Below are 17,587 nucleotides of genomic sequence, written 5' to 3' on the forward strand. Positions count from 1 at the left end.
ATAGAGGCTGGCAAAAAAATAATTTTTTTTTTGGGTGGGAGGGGGTTGGTGACCACTGGGGGAGTAAGGGGAGGTCATCTGGTCAGCTGGGGCACCTTTTTGAAGCTTGGTCCAGAAAGAAAAGGGACCAAGTGAAGCCGGCCAAATGCTCGTCGGGGCCGGCTTTCTTTTTTCCATTTTCGGGCGAAGCCAACCATCTCGTAACCATGCCCCCGTCTCGCCTTCGCTACCCTACCGACACGCCCCCTTTAACTTTGGCCGGCTCTGCGATGGAAAGCAGTTGGAGCCGGTCAAAATCGGCTTTCCATTATACCAATTTGGCCGGGTCCAGGAGATTGCCGGCCATCTCCCGATTTGTGTCGGAAGATGGCCGGCGATCTCTTTCGAATATAAGCTGGATAGTAACAAAGTAGATGACGTCAGAGAAAGACCTGCACGATCCATCTAGTCTGCCCAGCAAGATAAACTCATATGTGTTACCTCTTGTGTATACCTGACCTTGATTAGTATCTGCCATTTTCACGGCACAGACATAGAAGTCTGCCCAGCACTAGCCCTGCTTCCCAACCACCAGCCCTGCCCCCACCACTGGCTCTGCCACCCAATCTCCGCTAAGCTTCTGAGGATCCATTCCTTCTGAATAGAATTCCTTTATGTTTATCCTACGCATGACGAACACCACTAACCATTTTAGTAGCCACCTTCTGGACCGACTCCATCCTGTTTATATCTTTTTTGATGGCTAGGTCTTCAGAACTGAACACAATATTCTAAATGAAGCCTCAGCAGAGTCTCATACAGGGGCATCATCATCACCTCCTTTTTCCTACTGGCTTAATAAGCAGCAAAAGCAGGCGTTCTACGTGATACAACTGAAAAGATTGCCGCTAAGTCGCGAGTCAGGAGTTCAGGTGGATCCTCAGGCCATTTATAAGACAAGGGTCTGACGTGGGGTCAGAGTCTATGCCTAAAGATGACGTCCATGGTGTCCTGTCCCTCTCATCACTGTCCACAATAGTGAATGCTCAGCTATCAGCACTTGGGAAGCCGGGCTGGTTTCAGGAAACAATTGCAAAATCTGTGGTTTTTAACTTTCCAAAGTCATCTGCAGAAACTTTCAACAAGATTTCAGGCCTTCTTTCTTCAGAGGGAGGGGGAGAATGTTGACCACAAGTGGTTTGTAAACTTCGATTTGCTTGATCAGCATCCCAGCTCTGCAGGCGAGCAATGTTGTGTTTGAGAAACGTTTGGGCTCCATGAAACATTAGATTTAGAGGCCCTGGTGTACTGTTGAGACAGTGAGCTCCAAAAGAACAAAGGTTAATTGAAAGAGCCAATAAACTGCATAGAATCAGAAAGGAGGTTAATTTTGGAGATTTATCTGAAGAACCGTCACCCCACACGGGGCCCCCATGCAGTCATGCTGGTTACTGTTGCCTTAAACCCAGTGCATTTTGTCTAGCAAAAAAGGTGCTGGTACTCAAATGCCAGGCCACCCTTCAGGGGTGGAGTGATCATTGAGGGACCCATCCTACAATAGCCAGGACCCCTGCAACCAGTCATAGAATCTATGACAAGGCAGAATTTGTATGTAGAACCTGAGCTCTTTCATTAAAATACAAGAACCATGGGTCAAGTTTAACAGACAGTGGAAAAGGTGCCGGTACTCTGTACCCCCAAGTACCCCCTCAAAAAAAAGCCCTGATTAAACCAACACTGTTCCAGCTCTTTCCACAATTTAGACAAAGTGCAAAGTACCAGGCAAGCTGCAAGCAAATACAGACCATCAAGAAGATGCTCTTGGTGTGTTCATTGTAGAACCATTACTACAAGGCCCAAATCTTCTTTGAAAATGATATGGACTAATGATCACCCATAGGGTTACCATATGGCTCCAGAAAAAGGAGGACGGATTGAGCCAGCCGGGTTTTACTTCCATTGCTTTCAATGGAAGTAATTGAGCCAGCCGGGTTTTACTTCCATTGCTTTCAATGGAAAGCAATGGAAGTAAAACCCGGCTGGCTCAATCCGTCCTCCTTTTTCTGGAGCCATATGGTAACCCTAATCACCCAGGCCAACATTAGGCTGCTAAAACACAGCAAGGCTACAAAGTGAAGGTGCTAAAGGCCCAGCCCGCTTGCCTATACAGTGAATTTCAGACACAGGGCCACTCCAGCGGTCCGACCATGAATAGGAGTCTCCTACAGCTGGAAGCGGCCATTTTCTTGAACACACAGAGCGGCCATTTTGTGGCATTGTTGCTGTTTATCTCCATCTTGCCTCTGTTAATGATTCCAGTGCCTTCCGGTGGGTGCTGAAGACCCCCACCACATGCCTGAATCAGCATGAATGTTGGAACCTGGCAGCAGCTGAGTTCCAACTGCAGCAAATAGAAGAAAATGAATCTATTTTATCAGTAAACATGGTCAGAATTATCCGAGCCTTTTATTCAGTAATCTGGCCTGCATGGGAAGATACGTAGCTAAAGATTTATTGCCTCTAGTAAAGCTACCCTTTTTGACATCTAAGTTTGAAAGATTGCTGGAAATGGAATGCATGAATGTGTAGTGCTACATTACTTTTTTAATCCCTGTAGCTATTAGCAGAAATACACAGAAGTCAAATCAGTTTTATGAAAGTCTGTAGCGCTATATATAAACACTAAGAGAATAATATAACGGAACAGATGTTTTAAGATGAGTCATCTTAAAATATGATCAACAATCCTCTGAATGTTGACCATCCCATTTTGGTCATCTCATGCCTCCCTGTTCATCTCATTCCATGAATTTTCTTTATTTGCTAATTTTTTTTCTTCCACGCTTCCGTTTTTGTGTCTGCCTTAAAGTGCTTATCTTGTGTTCTGCATATAATGTTTTTATTAAAATATGGTACTTCTCAGATTTAGTCATGCTCCTTTAATGACACTGAACAGTCCAGCGGCACTTTTCTTCTGAGCTTTTCCAATGGCTGAACCAGCTATAAAAGCAGCAGCTTTCAGAACTGATTTGCAATGGTAATGTAGGCTCTCTTGTAATATTTTTAAACCTTTCAATGTGCTTTCCCATCACAGGCTGCTCCAGCGCCAAACCGGACATTTTAGTCCTAATTAAGCAAGAGGAATTCTGAATTGAACACTGGGGCTGTGAGGGAAGAAGAAACCCATCAGTTTCAGGCATATGCGAATAACTGTACAAAGTAGGTGATCCACTTTAAAGGGACTCTGTTGGTCACTATGGTTTCTCATGTAGATTTCAACATGACGCTCTATCCTACATCTATTCAACATTGCCTCAGGGAACTCCTTTCCTTCTGATATGCTGGCTTGAAGACACAGGGATTGGCGAGGGATCTTCCTCTGTGCCTGTGCTACCAGCAGCTCCGCAGTTGACGTAGCTTCTTGGGTTTCAGCAGACACCAACAGGAAGGCGGTTGGAATCAGGCCTGTTTCTGAACCCCAGCAAGAAACTGAATAGCATGGGGCAACTTGGGACTACAGATGGAAATCCTGCCAAATATAGCTGATGAAGGGTCGTTTTAGCTTCTTAAGAAATTGTTTCTGTGCTGCTCAGAGAGTAATTCTACTAGAGTTTCAAATTCAAGGACAGGTGTTTTCAATAGTAGCTTTCTAAACTTTCTCCAGAACATACCAAGAGGCTGGGAAGGCTGAAGATTCATGTGTCTAAAAGAATCAAACTGAGATTTTGAGTTTTAAGAACTGCTTTCCCCCTCCCCCCATGACTAAACTGTGCAAATTTCTAGGCCTACAAATTAGAAAGATAATTTTCCGATGAATCCCAGCCTATCCAAAGGCATAGGAGAACAGTTTTGCTTTCAACTAGGTCATGTAATGCCCTGGATTTGACAGTGAAATTGTCATGGAAAGGTCCTGCCCCAATATAAAATGAATTTTCCAAGAACAGTCTTACATTTGCTTTGGTAGGGGAACCAGGTTCTTTTTTTTTTTTCTTGCTAAACATTGCAGAATTGGAGAGGTCAGGATTACAATGACATGGTTTCCCAGCTGGAGTTATTTTAACCCAGAGGAGCAGCCTAAGGGTTACAGCAAGTGGGAGGAGCAGCCAGAAATTAAAAACAGACTGACAAAAGATGACAATAATTTCATAACGATAATGAAGGTTTTAAGAGTCACGCTTTCAGGGTGGCCCAGGACACTTCCCCATAGCCACAGTCCAGCTAGAGAAAGTCCTGACCTCAGAGAGACCATGAACAAAGGCTTCAAACGCAACCCAGTTTCCCTTAAAGCATCATTAACAAGGATTAACTCTGTGAACATGGAGGTGCTATATAGACATCTCTTTATATAAAAGTGATAAGCAGACGTATATCCCCATCGACTCTGAGCCAGGAGAAGATGACACAAGCAGGGGAAAAGGTTTGTTTTAAGAAGAAAGCGCTGACATTGAAGTCTATAAGGCTAAGAAATGCCAAAGTGAACTTGAGTCTTTCCTGTTTATTTCCTTTCCTTGATTCCTGATAGAACCATCTAGACCAATGGGTTATATCTCCTGACCAGCAGATGGCGATAGCGAGATCTGGACTGGTCTAGCAGGATGAAAAGGAAAGGAATTGTGGGGGGGGAGGGGGGTTAAATGTTCATTGAAATTTTCTTTGATGTGGGGTTTCATTTTGTGGCAAAACACATCCTCCTTCCCATTTTGGTTAAGATTACAACTTTCATGAAAACAGAATCTGCCCTCTCCCTTCTACACCAAGGAGCATTTTAAAATATATTTTGGGCAACAATTAAAAAACTCCCCGACATTGAGGAGGGGAGGGGCTATCCGCTATAGACATCGGAGGGGATTTGCTATGCCTGCTAGCTGGGCAGCCATCAGGAGCTTGTTGGTGTCCCTGTCGTGAAGTCGCTGGTGGCGGAAGAGGTTGGAGCTGTGGCTGAAGCACTTGGCGCATTCCCGGCACTTGTAGGGCCGCTCGCCCGTGTGCGTACGGCGATGCTGAATAAGATGCGAGTGCTTGCCAAAACTCTTCTCGCATTCTGTGCACTTGTATGGTCGATCGCCCTTGTACCCCCTCTGAGACGCCCAGGAGCACTGGAGCTTGCTGGTGCTCAGTCGGCCTTCACGGGAAGGGGCTGCTCCACGCCTGGTGGGGTTCGTTTGCCTCCAGTGGGGGCGGCGTGGAATGCCAACCACGGTTCGGTTTTGCACAGACGGGAAAAGCCGTGGAGTGGAAAGTACTGAGGAAGGAGCTGTCCAACCGGATCTTTCTGCACAGTGTCTGGAAGGTTCTTGTACTGCCATTTCATAGTTAGATGTGTAATCTGTTTCAAAAGAAAGAGGAGGTATGGGATGATATGCACCCAGCATGAAGGTATCATTTGTTATCATTTATTTATTTATTAGGATTTAATTACTGCTTTTTTGAAGGAATTCACTCAAGGCGGTGTACAGCAAGAATAAGTCGATCATAAGCAAGAGAGAATTACAGCAGTAAAAATATTCAAACAATACAAAGTATGGAATACTATACTACATTACAATGTCAGCACAACATTTCAATAGCACAGGGTATAAGCAAAGATAGAACATATAGATAGAGTAACAGGAGTAAGAAAATAAGGGACTAGTTAAAATAAAGTTCCTTGAACATTATCTTAGCTAGGGTAGGAGTCCTGCTATAGCACCAGCCTCATAATTATGTGTGTATTTTTGTATCCCGTTCTGGGTGTTATCTGTAGAGCAGGCTAAATACATATATAAATAAAATACAATAAAAGCAGTTGCATGTGGAAATGGCTCTTTTATAAGTCCGCTGTTTCATGCCTAACGTTAAGAAAAAACCTCTACGTTAGCAACACTGTCCAAAACGAGTCGAGGACGACACAAAAGAAGACCAGCAGTGGGGATGAATGTAAATTATTGAAAGCTCCAGCCTCAAAGACCCCGAGCAAACAAACTGACCGAGGACTGTGTCCCGTATCTGTATCCTGTACGCATTGAACTCCGATTGCAGTGCAGACCAGTTCGAAACACAGCCCTTGTTGGGTCTTTGAGGCTAGTATTTTCAATAAAGAATTTTCTTACATTCATCCCCACGGCTGGTCGTCATTTGGGTCATCCTATAACATTAGGTGCGAACATTCACGCCATTCAAAGGCTGCTGTTCTAGCGCCTGTTTACTGGCAGGAGTGCAACCCTTAATATAGTATAACCCACGCGCTGAACTCCAAGACACGCCCCGACCCACCCATGCCCCTCCCACACTCCCCCTAGGAGGTGGGCACGAAAGAATTTGCACACCTAAATTCTAGAATAGTGACTAAGAGCAGTTGGTTGCACAACTGCTAACTGGCACCAATTTAAGCCAATAAATGACCTTAATCTATAAATTGTGCGCACCAATAGAATCTGCTGGGGGGTTTATGAGTCCAGAACAAAGACCGCCATGGAACGATGTGTGGGAAGTTGAGTACTTCCCTCAGTGGGGATCCATTAGAGCCATAGAAAGGGGCCGCCGGCAAATTGAGCGCGTACGTCATGACGCACTGCAAAGAATTTGCCGAACGGTGGGCAACCAGTGCAGCTACGCAGGGTCCAAGTCCACTTATTATTACCTGTTCTCAGCTGAGTTTCTGCTGGGCCTTTAATCGTTTCCCTCCTTTCCAAATCGTCCATATTAAAACATTCCTCATCTTCCTGCTTAATCCAGAGAGAGAGTTCTGGATTGAAAACCAGGCCACCTGTTTAAAAAAAAAATGAAAAAAAAAACCTGTTTTCAGGTTTATCTTTCAATAAACACAGCTGTCTTTAAAATATATATATATTCCTCTTTATTTTAAGGACATATTGAGCTCTCATTGGTGTCCCCAGACAGGATATTTTAGCTCTCAAAAAAGGGTACATAGGGATGGGGAAGATAGTAAAAAGTGGGGCCCCACAGGTGAACAGACCTAGCAGGGGTCGAAAGGCCAGGCCTAGATGACAGAGGCTAACTCGCTCAGGCAACGTTGATCGAGAGCTCCGTTTCTGATGTTACAAAACGCTTTTGACTTACCCTCTGGAGGATCGCTGCCGTTCAGCATTTTCTGCAGGTCAGCCTGGTCTATGGCTCGTGGGTCGGGTTCTTCCTTCACGTTTACCGAGAGGATCGATGTGATGACTGGAAATGTTGCTATATGCAGAAAAATCAGAGTGCAGGATTTTTTTTTCCCCATTTCTCTTTAGAAGTCCCAGAAAGGCACTGAACATGGCAGCTCGAAATTGAAGTCCTATGCCCTCAACCTCTGACCAACACTCTCCCTTTGTAGCAGCTGGTGTTGCCTGGAGACCACATCAGTGATGGGCGCCCATTTTTCGACCCAAATCGGGAGATGGGCACCCATCTCGCAAAGGCGCCCAAATCGGTATAATCGAAAGCCGATTTTGGGCGTCTTCAACTGCACTCCATTGCGGGAACGAACAAAGTTGACGGGGAAGTGTCGGAGGCGTGGTGAAGGCAGGACTGGGGCGTGTTTATCGGCGAGGAGAGATGGGCGCCTTCGGACGATAATCGAAAAAAAAGGGCGGCAGAAGCGAGAATTTGGGTCGCCTTTGCTGGACCCTTTTTTTTCACGACCCAAGTCCCAAAAAAGTCCCAAATGGCCAGATGACCACCGGAGGGAATCGGGGATGACCTCCCCTGACTCCCCCAGTGGTCACTAACCCCCTCCCACCACAAACAAAATTAACTTTAAAAACTTTTTTTGACAGCCTGTATGCGAGCCTCAAATGTCATACCCAGCTCCCTGACAGAAGTATGCAGGTCCCTGGGGCAGTGGACATCAGGCAGGCGGACCCAGGCCCATCCCACCCCTACCTGTTCCACTTGTGCTGGTTAATGTTGAGCCCTCCAAAACCCCCCCAAACCCACTGTACCTACATGTAGGTGCCCCCATGCACCTCTTAGGGCTTTGGTAATGGTGTAGACTTGTGGGCAGTGGGTTTTGGGGGGGATTTGGTGGGCTCAGCACACAAGGGAAGGGTGCTACACACCTGGGAGCTATTTAAATTTTTTTTTTTAATTTGTAAAAGTGCCCCCTAGGGTGCCCAGTTGGTGTCCTGGCATGTGAGGGGGACCAGTGCACTACGAATCCTGGCCCCTCCCACAACCCAATGCCTTGGATTTGTTCGTTTTTGAGCTGGGCGCCTTCGGTTTCCATTATCGCTGAAAACCGATAGCGCCCAGCTCAAAAACGAACAAATCCTAGGCATTTGCCCTGCACAACCCGTATTATTGAAAAAAAGATGGGCGCCCATCTTTTTTCGAAAATACGGTTTGTCCCACCCCTTCGCATGGCCGCCCACGGAGATGGGCACCCACTTTCGATTATGCCCCTCCACGTGCCCTCCACCCTCTCTACTAAGGAATATTTCTGATTACCGAGTCTTCAGTCTGGACCCCATGTTCAAGAACTTTCTATCTATTGAAAAACAATTTCTCCTGCTTTCTTAATCCCTTTCACGCATTTTGATGGCTCAAGCTCATGATAAACGTCACCAGGCCCTACCTTCGTCGGGATTCTTGCCGTTCTGTGCCTCCACTGAGGGCCGATAATCCGAGGAGTGCTGCTCTGTATTCTGCCCAACTCGCAGTAGAAGGTCAGGGTTCAGTACGCCGCAATCTGTGAGGATACAGACGCAGGAGGAATGAGGCACAGACACTGCCATTTGGTCAAGCGCCAACAGAAATGCCCACACACCGCTATCACCAGGACAGATAGTATGGTAACTTACTTACAGCCACTGACAGAATAAAAATCTTGAAAAGATTGGGAGTCGGGGGGCAGGGAAGTGTTATTGTTTTCCAGATAGAATGGAATCATCTGAACACAAGATGCAGTGACAGAGCTGGCGCTTAGAGCTGAGGCACAGGGCAATAAAATGACTCACCCCAGGGTTATACATAGTCAGTCACAGAGCCGGGGCAAAGGGCCATGAAGTGACTCACGCCAGGGTCACACAACAAAATGCCAACGACAGAGCTGAGGATTAGAGCTAAGACCAAACTGGCGATGAAGAGAAATCAGGAGAGGTTTCAGCCATCCCTTGATTTCACCTCCCACCTCCTCCTCCCCCCTCCCCCAACCTTGGAAGATGGTAGCCACTGGGCTTTTCTCAGGAAAGCACAATTATAGGTTCATGGAAATGGGAAGGGGAGGAAGGCAACCAGGATGGAATCGTTTGTCATGAAAGACAGGTGGAAAAAGTAGCTGCCTTGTAGATCTGATTCCCATGTTTAAAAGAATGTCACAGCTGTCTCTTTCAGCATCTACATAAGTACATAAGTATTGCCATACAAGGACAGACCAAAGGTCCATCAAGCCCAGCATCCTGTCTCCAACAGTGGCCAATCCAGGACACAAATACCTGGAAAGATTCCAAAAAAGTACAAAGCATTTTATGCTGCTTATCCCAGAAATAAGCAGTGGATTTTCCCCCAGTCCATTTTAATTATGGTCTATGGACTTTTCCTTTAGGAAGCCGCCCAAACCTTTTTTAAACTCCACTAAGCTAGCCGCTTTTACCACATTCTCTGGCAACGACTTCGTGTTTAGTTACTCGTTGAGTGAAGAAAGATTTTCTCTGATTCGTTTTAAATTTACTACTTTGTAGCTTCATTGAATGCCCCCTAGTCCTAGTATTTTTGGAAAAAGTAAACAGATGCTTCACGTCTACCCTTTCCACTCATTATTTTATAGATCTCTATCATATCTCCCCTCAGCCGTCTTTTCTCCAAGCTGAAGAACCCTAGCTGCTTTAGCCTTTCCTCATAGGGAAGTCATCCCATCCCCTTTATCATTTTCGTCGCCCTTCTCTGCACCTTTTCTAATTCCACTATATCTTTTTTTGAGATGCGACGACCAGAATTGAACACAATATTTGAGGTGCGGTAACAGAATGAGGAAAAGAATGAAGACTCATCTATATACTGCTTCTCAAACCTTAAACATAAACCCAAAGTACCTAAACCCATCCCCCCACCCCCACCCTGCCATGTACTTTCAAATCTCTTTTTCCATCAACCCAACTTGATTGAATCTTACCTTCCCTATCCCAATACAACATTTTGTGCTAATCTCGTACCGGAATTGGCGAATGCCTTAATGGTATTATGTAAGCCACATTGAGCCTGCAAATGTGTGGGAAAATATGGGATACAAATTTAACAAATAAAAATACAGCACCGGCAGTGCAATGGTACACGTAGGCCACTTGAGGTCTGCTCCGGAGCGCTCCCTCTGACTTGTCCTGCCCCCCCCCCTCTAACTCCAATTCCTGTTTCTGCACAAGGGCAGGACAGGTCAGAGGGAGCGCTCCGGAGCAGACTTCAGGCAGCCTAGCTGTATCAGTGCAGTGCCAAGAGAGACTTGAAGGTACACTGCTACTACTTATCATTTCTATAGCACTACTAGACGTACTCAGCACTGTACACTTGAACATGAAGAGGCAGTCCCTGCTCGACTGTAAGCTCTGTTGAGCAGGGACTATCTCTTCATGTTCAAGTGTACAGTGCTGCGTACGTCTAGTAGCGCTTTAGAAATGATAAGTAGTAGTAGTAGGATATGGGAGGGTCGCCCGGCATTTACATGCTAAGATTATGCAATAGTATCGCCTGTACACATAACTGGTGGCAGTTACGCACGAGTGTTTACAGCAGCCTTTTGACATGGAGTTAGGCGCGGATTTGCAGACTTCCACTAGTATTTGCACTTTAGTGACTGGCATTTCAGATCCTAACTTTAGAACGACATTTATAGACTTAATCCCTATATGAGAAGTTTGCTACCCGGAGGAAGCCAAGCGCTTGGCGCGATAACAGAAAGAATACTATCCCTTCCAAACTGTTAAACTACAAGTCCCAGGGTTCCAGTGGGGCTAGGCTTTCTCTTCCTCACCACCTCTCCCTCCACTAGTCCGTTCCCCTCATTCCCTTTCCTCCTTTCCTGAAGGAACTACACTTCTCTCTTCCTCAAAATGTACCACCTGTTCCTCTGATCCCATTCCCACCCACCTTCTTAATGCCATCTCTCCTGCTCTTATTCCTTTTATCTGTCACATTCTCAACCTCTCACTTTCCACTGCGACTGTCCCTGCTGCCTTTAAACATGCTGTGGTCACACCTCTCCTTAAGAAGCCTTCACTCGACCCTACTTGTCCCTCTAATTACCGACCCATCTCCCTCCTTCCTTTTCTCTCCAAATTACTTGAGCGTGCTGTTCACCACCGCTGCCTTGATTTTCTCTCCTCACATGCTATTCTTGACCCACTACAATCTGGTTTTTGCCCTCTCCACTCAACCAAAACTGCGCTTACTAAAGTCTCCAATGACCTATTACTGGCTAAATCCAGAGGTCAATATTCCATCCTCATTCTTCTTGATCTTTCCGCTGCTTTTGACACTGTCGATCACAGCATACTTCTCGATACCCTGTCCTCACTTGGATTCCAGGGCTCTGTCCTTTCCTGGTTCTCTTCCTACCTCTCCCTCCGCACCTTTAGTGTTCACTCTGGTGGATCCTCTTCTACTTCTATCCCTCTGCCTGTCGGCGTACCTCAGGGTTCTGTTCTTGGTCCCCTCCTCTTTTCTATCTACACTTCTTCCCTTGGTTCATTAATCTCATCCCATGGCTTTTCCTACCATCTCTATGCTGATGACTCCCAAATCTACCTTTTGTATAATTATACTACAGCAAGATGCCCACCGGAAGGGTGGAAGGCCAGATTTTAGGACTCAGGCTGTAAAAATACCAGCTAGGTTTAAAAATCTATGACTGGCTGAGCAAGGACTTGCTTTTCCTGTAAGTTAATATGTGTCCCCGCTTGGGATCCATCCACTGGAATAGTGATGGGTCAATTTACATACCTTTAACAGCTAAAATAACTGAAGAAGTACTGACTAGGCCAAATAACAAGTACATGATTTAATATTTCAGAATCTGTAAAAAACAGGTCTGAACAATGAGTCCTGACACAAACTGGTACAACTGTCACTTTAAATCAGATGAACAAAATGGAGTCTATTAGTTTTGTATAGAAGGCTACAGAGGTTATACAGAGTTCTTAAGATGGTGTGAAAAGTATTGCGACACAGACAGATGTGGAACTGTTATCTCAACGCTTCCCAAAACATGCTGATAAGACTGTGTGGGAAAGTATCATCTCAGAAATTGAGAGCTAGGTACCTCACCATAGACTTCTATGGAGAGGTTTGTGTATAAAAGAGGGGACAAATTGCCATAGCTTTGGAATTTTCCCCAACGCTTCTGTCAGACGGCAGGGCTCTGTCCGGTTCTACCCAGAATCTGTCTGCTGATTGTACCTGATTAAAGTCTGATGTCTGTATTCGTACCAACTTGAAGACTTGTCTTTGGGTAAGAAATAAAATGTATCTATCTATTTAAACCTATCTCTGTCTTTATTCTATCTTCTCTTTACCTTACATTTAGCTTACAAGGCACATCACATACACTCAGTCTCTGGAGAAACTTAGACAGATTTTTATTAGGCATTATCTGGGAACATAAATGGCCCAGAGTATACCTAGATCCAGGAAGACTGAAAGCAGTAGTTATGGGAATTAGAATTCGATTACAGCCCCTAATGCAAACCCAGAACAGACCTCCTTGTGATTGGGTGACAATGAAGGTGGGAGAAATCAGACAGAGCCTGTTATGTGAAATAGGTATCTTTAGTCCCCCGTGTGATCTGGAGTCAGAAAGAGGTCCAAGAGGGGGAAATTAAAACAGTGGTGACCAGCCGTACGCTGACCGTTCACTCTATCCTCCTTTCTCTTCTTTTGAACGCAAGAGGGGATACTTATATTGTGCGTTCAAATGTTCTATGTTATCTTTCTATCACTTTTTTCTCTTTTTCTTTCACCCTTCAGGGGTATTGGGCACCAATGTTCTGTCTGTCCTCACCCCTACTTTAAATACTCTTTTATTCTTCTGTCTTTTTACTTTCTTCCCTGAATGTCTTCATGCTTTGCACTGACCTAACACACCTGCTTCTCTGCCCTTGTCTATGCTGATCTCTATTTGTGGTCAAACCTTCGTTTCTGTCTTTCTATATTCTGTTCTGTTTTTTCTCACCTTTTTTTCTTTCTCCTATTCTGTCCATCCCTTTGATTTGAAAGATGTGCGCAAGACTGTGCTTGTTGTGTGCATGGTGCATAACACCGAATCCAGGCGACTGCGATTTGGGGTTTGCTGTAAGTTTATTTCAATGTTCAAAATCTTTGGATTGGTCTTTATGCTAGCATACTCGCTTAACAATCCTTAGAGATTGTGCATTTTCTGTTTCCCATCCCACCCTGTGTTCTGTCTTAATCCCTCCTTATCAAATCCTTGTCCTCACTATGTATTCTGTTCTTTCTTCTTCTGTCGCCCCCCCCAATCCCTTTCCCTGCTCTCCTTCATCCTAACTTCTTCTATCTACCTCTTCCTATTAATCCCCTGGGTCTAATCCTGCTCCGTTCTTCTCTGTATACTCCCGGATCGGGGGAATTTTCTTTACCCTAGGAGAACAGCACGTTTTCAGATGGCTCCCTTCTAAAATCCTTCTGGTTTCTCTGTTCCTATACCTGACAGCCCCCACCTTTCTACATCTGCTATTGCCTTCACTTTGTGTGTGTGACACATACTTTCGATCTTGTGCTGAAACAGTTATCCTCGAGATTTTTTTTAATGCCTCGGGACTGTCCCTCCTACTTCCTACAACTTTCTTTTCTTTTCAGCTGCAAACACTGCTTACCGCCGTCCAACTGCTGCTTTCCCCTTATCTCTCTAAGTCTTATCTGCGGTTGTTTTAAACTTCTCTGTCTCTCATGATAACTGCACGAATTGTATATTCCTTCAGTTCTTTGCCATCCGTATCCACACCTTTGTGCACTACACTTCCCAGCATACCCTATTCTATTCTTTCAGTCCTCTGCACTATGCTTTCCCTCTAACAGCCCTTCTTCCTGTACTTTTCTCGGCTCTTTCTCATAGTGCAGCATCAGAACCTCTGATTTCCGTTTCTCCTTACACATATATAGTTTCTATCTTATGCTCCTGTGCTATCTTTTCAGCTGTTACACACATTTCCTGATCTTATCTTTCCTTTTTAATTTCTGTGACAGTATATGGCCGTCTTGTTGTCTGGGGGTGTGTCCGCTCCTTTTTCTTTTTCCTCCTTTTGCATCTTTGTGTGTGTTTTTGCACTCCGTCTGACTTGGATTTTTGTGTGGACTATACTGTTCCGTCTCTGCTTTTCTTAGTTCTTATCTTTGTATGCCGCTGTCATACAAGGCACCGGTTTCCACCTGTCAAAATCTGGCTTGACTCTTTTTCACTTTGAAGCGCTTTTCCGGTTCTTTATTATTTGCTGCGTAGTTCAACTAATTGCTCTTTTTCACAACCGCTCAGTTCTGTGCTCTCACCCCACCCTCATAGCCGTTCTTTTTCCCTTAAGTCCAATCTGAATTCCTGCCCCCACTTTTTCTGCCCTAATAATCCTCTCTGCCCTCTTTTCTGATGCTCTACCGACTGTTCGTGGTCCGTGTAAAATTTATAAGGGTGTGGCCCGCACGATACCAATTGGGGTAACTTAACACCTTACATACACCTTTTTGGCTTCTGGTGCAAACTAGAAATCATTTTTTTTTTTGATTCCCTATAAAACTATTCTTTTTCCTTCTCAGTCCCATGTGGTGTGCGTTTTAATTTTCTTTCTAATTTTCTTTCTGGAACAAAACTTACTACATTACTAGTAATTGTCATATTTCATATATACTCCCTCTTGGGCTTCGAATCTGCCTTTATAAATCCATTTAAATTTGCCCGAAGAGCTGAAATTCTAAACCCTTTTTTCCCTCACATCTCCTTATCCAGGCTTCCGAAACTGCCATTTCTTTCTGTAACTTTTAAGAGTTTTCCCTAACAAGCGCTGTAGTTCACTATCTCAAGGACACGAGAATCTGGGAAGCTTGCCCACTTTAGCTGCCTTATCAGTCCAGCACTGCTCTGCAGATCACTTTTAAAGCTCAGAAAGTGACTTTTTTTTCCCTCCCTGTTCCGTTCGTTTTTTTCCCCTGCTCTATGCTGAAGTGGTACAAATTAAATAGTCATTTACACAGGTATTCTTTTTAACCTTTCACTGTCTATCCTCTGTCAACTGCATTGCTCCTAAATCCATTTAACTAACTCCCTCTCATATCTTTTTCATGCTGCCAAGTTCGTTGCATGTAAGAATGTACGGATGTATTCTTTTTCCTTCACTTTTAAGATTACGGCACTGCATCCTAGTCTTACTCTGCATTCTCCCTTTATTAGGACGTTGTCTCCCACTCCCCAAAATTTATGCTCATACTGCTTTGACTTTTGTGCGTTGCCCTCTCTTTCAGCTCACCTCCCTTAAACAATAGATACTCTAATGCTTTCTCACTCCGTCTTTGAGTCATGATTTTAAACCCAAGACAGGTTTCTTTATTTTTGCGCTGCTAGTGACAGCCTGATAGACTTCATTGTGCTACACCATGTGCTTACAAAGTGTTAAAAAGGTATCTTTCCTTCAAACATACATAACTTACCCCTTTGAAAACCGGCTTTCTCCTTCTTTGTCCGAGTATGACTTCCTGTGATTACGTTACAATGCTTCTTTAATCTGTTTTTGGTATTATGCTGATAGTTCATTTACGTGGCCCCCCATGATTTATGCTTCATGATCCTGGTTTTCGCACTTTAAATGGTATTACTCAATTCCTACAGATGTTACTTTCTTTTGCCCTGTACAGATATATGTCTTAATGTTCCACTATAGTGTCACATTTACCTTAGTATGATTAGTACACATGTATTTCTTGCTGAATGCTTAACTGGTAGTATTTTTGGAAGACTGTTGCATATTTTGGTTATATTGTTGAGAAGCAACTGTTTTTGTTCTATCTATGATGGCAGTGCTGGTCCGCTGCCCATCTACAATCTTTAACACTAAGCTACGTATGTCAAAACTGTCCTACAAGTTTAAGTATTTCTCAGTCTTTTTCAGCTTTGTTTGTCTTGCATGACTGAGTTTGTACTGCCTGCCCTAGCTTCCTTCCTGTTCCGCTCTACCACCTCCAAGCTTTCCTTCCATAGTTTGCTGTGTGGCAGCCTTAGTATACACGATAAAGTTAAGGTGCCTTACCAGAAGAGCTTACATGTTTTTTTCCTTTAAAATAATTTTTTTTTTGCTTGCTACTTCTGGATTAGGCTTCAGAGATTCTCTTTAGGAACAGGCTATATTTCTTATTTCTTTTTCCTTTTTCCCTTTATTTCTTAATTTTTTAATTTATTTAATTTCCTTCTACTAGTGTCATGCTATAATTTTGATACTGATGTCTGAGACTTACATCCATCGAAGGTGCCCCTTCAATGGATGACGGTATCTCATTTATTAGATTTTGAGCAGACTTCCATTCCATTTTCGGAGTGGCCTGCGGTTTCGGCACTATTGCCCACCTATGAGTTACTTGTATAGATGAGCGCGGGGTTAATAAAGAGACGTCTAACGACTTTCGTTGCGATTGTATACAGGTTGACTGGGGCCCTAAATTTTTGTTCTCTTCTAGACGAATATTTAAGCATCTATTGGGGGTTAGCGACAGAATGGCGAGTGTATTCCCATATATGGCGAGTGTATTCCCATATTTCTAACCGGCGAAAACCAATTAGATCGCTGCCCTTTAATTTTAGAGAACTTATTTTCGCTGTTCGCTAAAATCTTGTTGGAGTTTTTGCTTCCCCCACTTTTGGGGTTTTCAATATGGCGAGTGTTATCCCATATCAAATTCATGGCGAGTGTTATCCCATACCAAAATTCATGGCGAGTGTTATCCCATGGTCAATTTCTATAGAAGCATACTCTGGAGGGCAGTATTTTTAGAGTAGGTTATATATAGTAAGTGACACAACTGACTCCTGCACTATTCTCATATTCATGGCTATCATTTCTTTGTTAATATAACCTGCGGCAAAAGCATTGAGCTTTCCGCCAATTAGTAATTTATGTTTTAGGTTCCACTTCTGGGACGCTCTTGAAGACGCGTGAGTATTAAGGTGTTTTCTATACGCATGATGCATGTTTTCCTTTGAATGATCTTCTTTTGCACCTTTTTTATTTATATTTATATATATATATATTTATAGAGGTACCTATTATAATTTTTTGAACTAGGATCCAACTTGAAATTTAATTTGCCATTTTACACTGCACACCCCCCCCCCATGTGGATTGCTTTTCCCTTATACCTGACTCCATTATGTCCACTCAGTCCTCTACTAGCCCCCTGGAAAGAGTTCTTAACTTTTTCCCCGCTGATAAAAAAGAACTTTCCCGTTTATGTCAGACCTGGCACACCGTTTGGTCCGCTAAAGACCCAGGACTGGAATGGCCAACAAAGGGTTCATTCGATCAGGGTAAGCTCCAAGCTTTGATCTGTTATAATGAATCCAACAAAACAGGAAAATCTAGGGATAAGCATTTAGCTGCTATTAATAAATTCATACTTATTGCACAAAACCAGAATGACAGAGCCCTAGCGA

At 44.0% G+C, this 17,587-nt stretch overlaps 1 protein-coding gene across 1 annotated transcript in view; it reads right to left on the reverse strand.

Annotated features, from left to right (window-relative positions):
- Window positions 1-2,893: 2,893 nt before the first annotated feature.
- The window catches only part of LOC115466449 (zinc finger protein 777-like), a 34,632-nt gene continuing 19,938 nt past the window's right edge, over window positions 2,894-17,587 (reverse strand). Inside the window, exons 5-8 of the mRNA XM_030197670.1 lie at window positions 8,531-8,644; window positions 7,039-7,155; window positions 6,599-6,724; window positions 2,894-5,305 (exon numbers count right to left, since the gene is read on the reverse strand). Of these exons, the coding sequence (XP_030053530.1) occupies window positions 4,809-5,305; window positions 6,599-6,724; window positions 7,039-7,155; window positions 8,531-8,644 (854 nt within the window). The 3' untranslated portion in view covers window positions 2,894-4,808. The remainder of the gene's footprint in view (window positions 5,306-6,598; window positions 6,725-7,038; window positions 7,156-8,530; window positions 8,645-17,587) is intronic.

This window comes from Microcaecilia unicolor, chromosome 3 (genome assembly GCF_901765095.1).
Source record: "Microcaecilia unicolor chromosome 3, aMicUni1.1, whole genome shotgun sequence".
Lineage (NCBI taxonomy): Eukaryota > Metazoa > Chordata > Amphibia > Gymnophiona > Siphonopidae > Microcaecilia > Microcaecilia unicolor.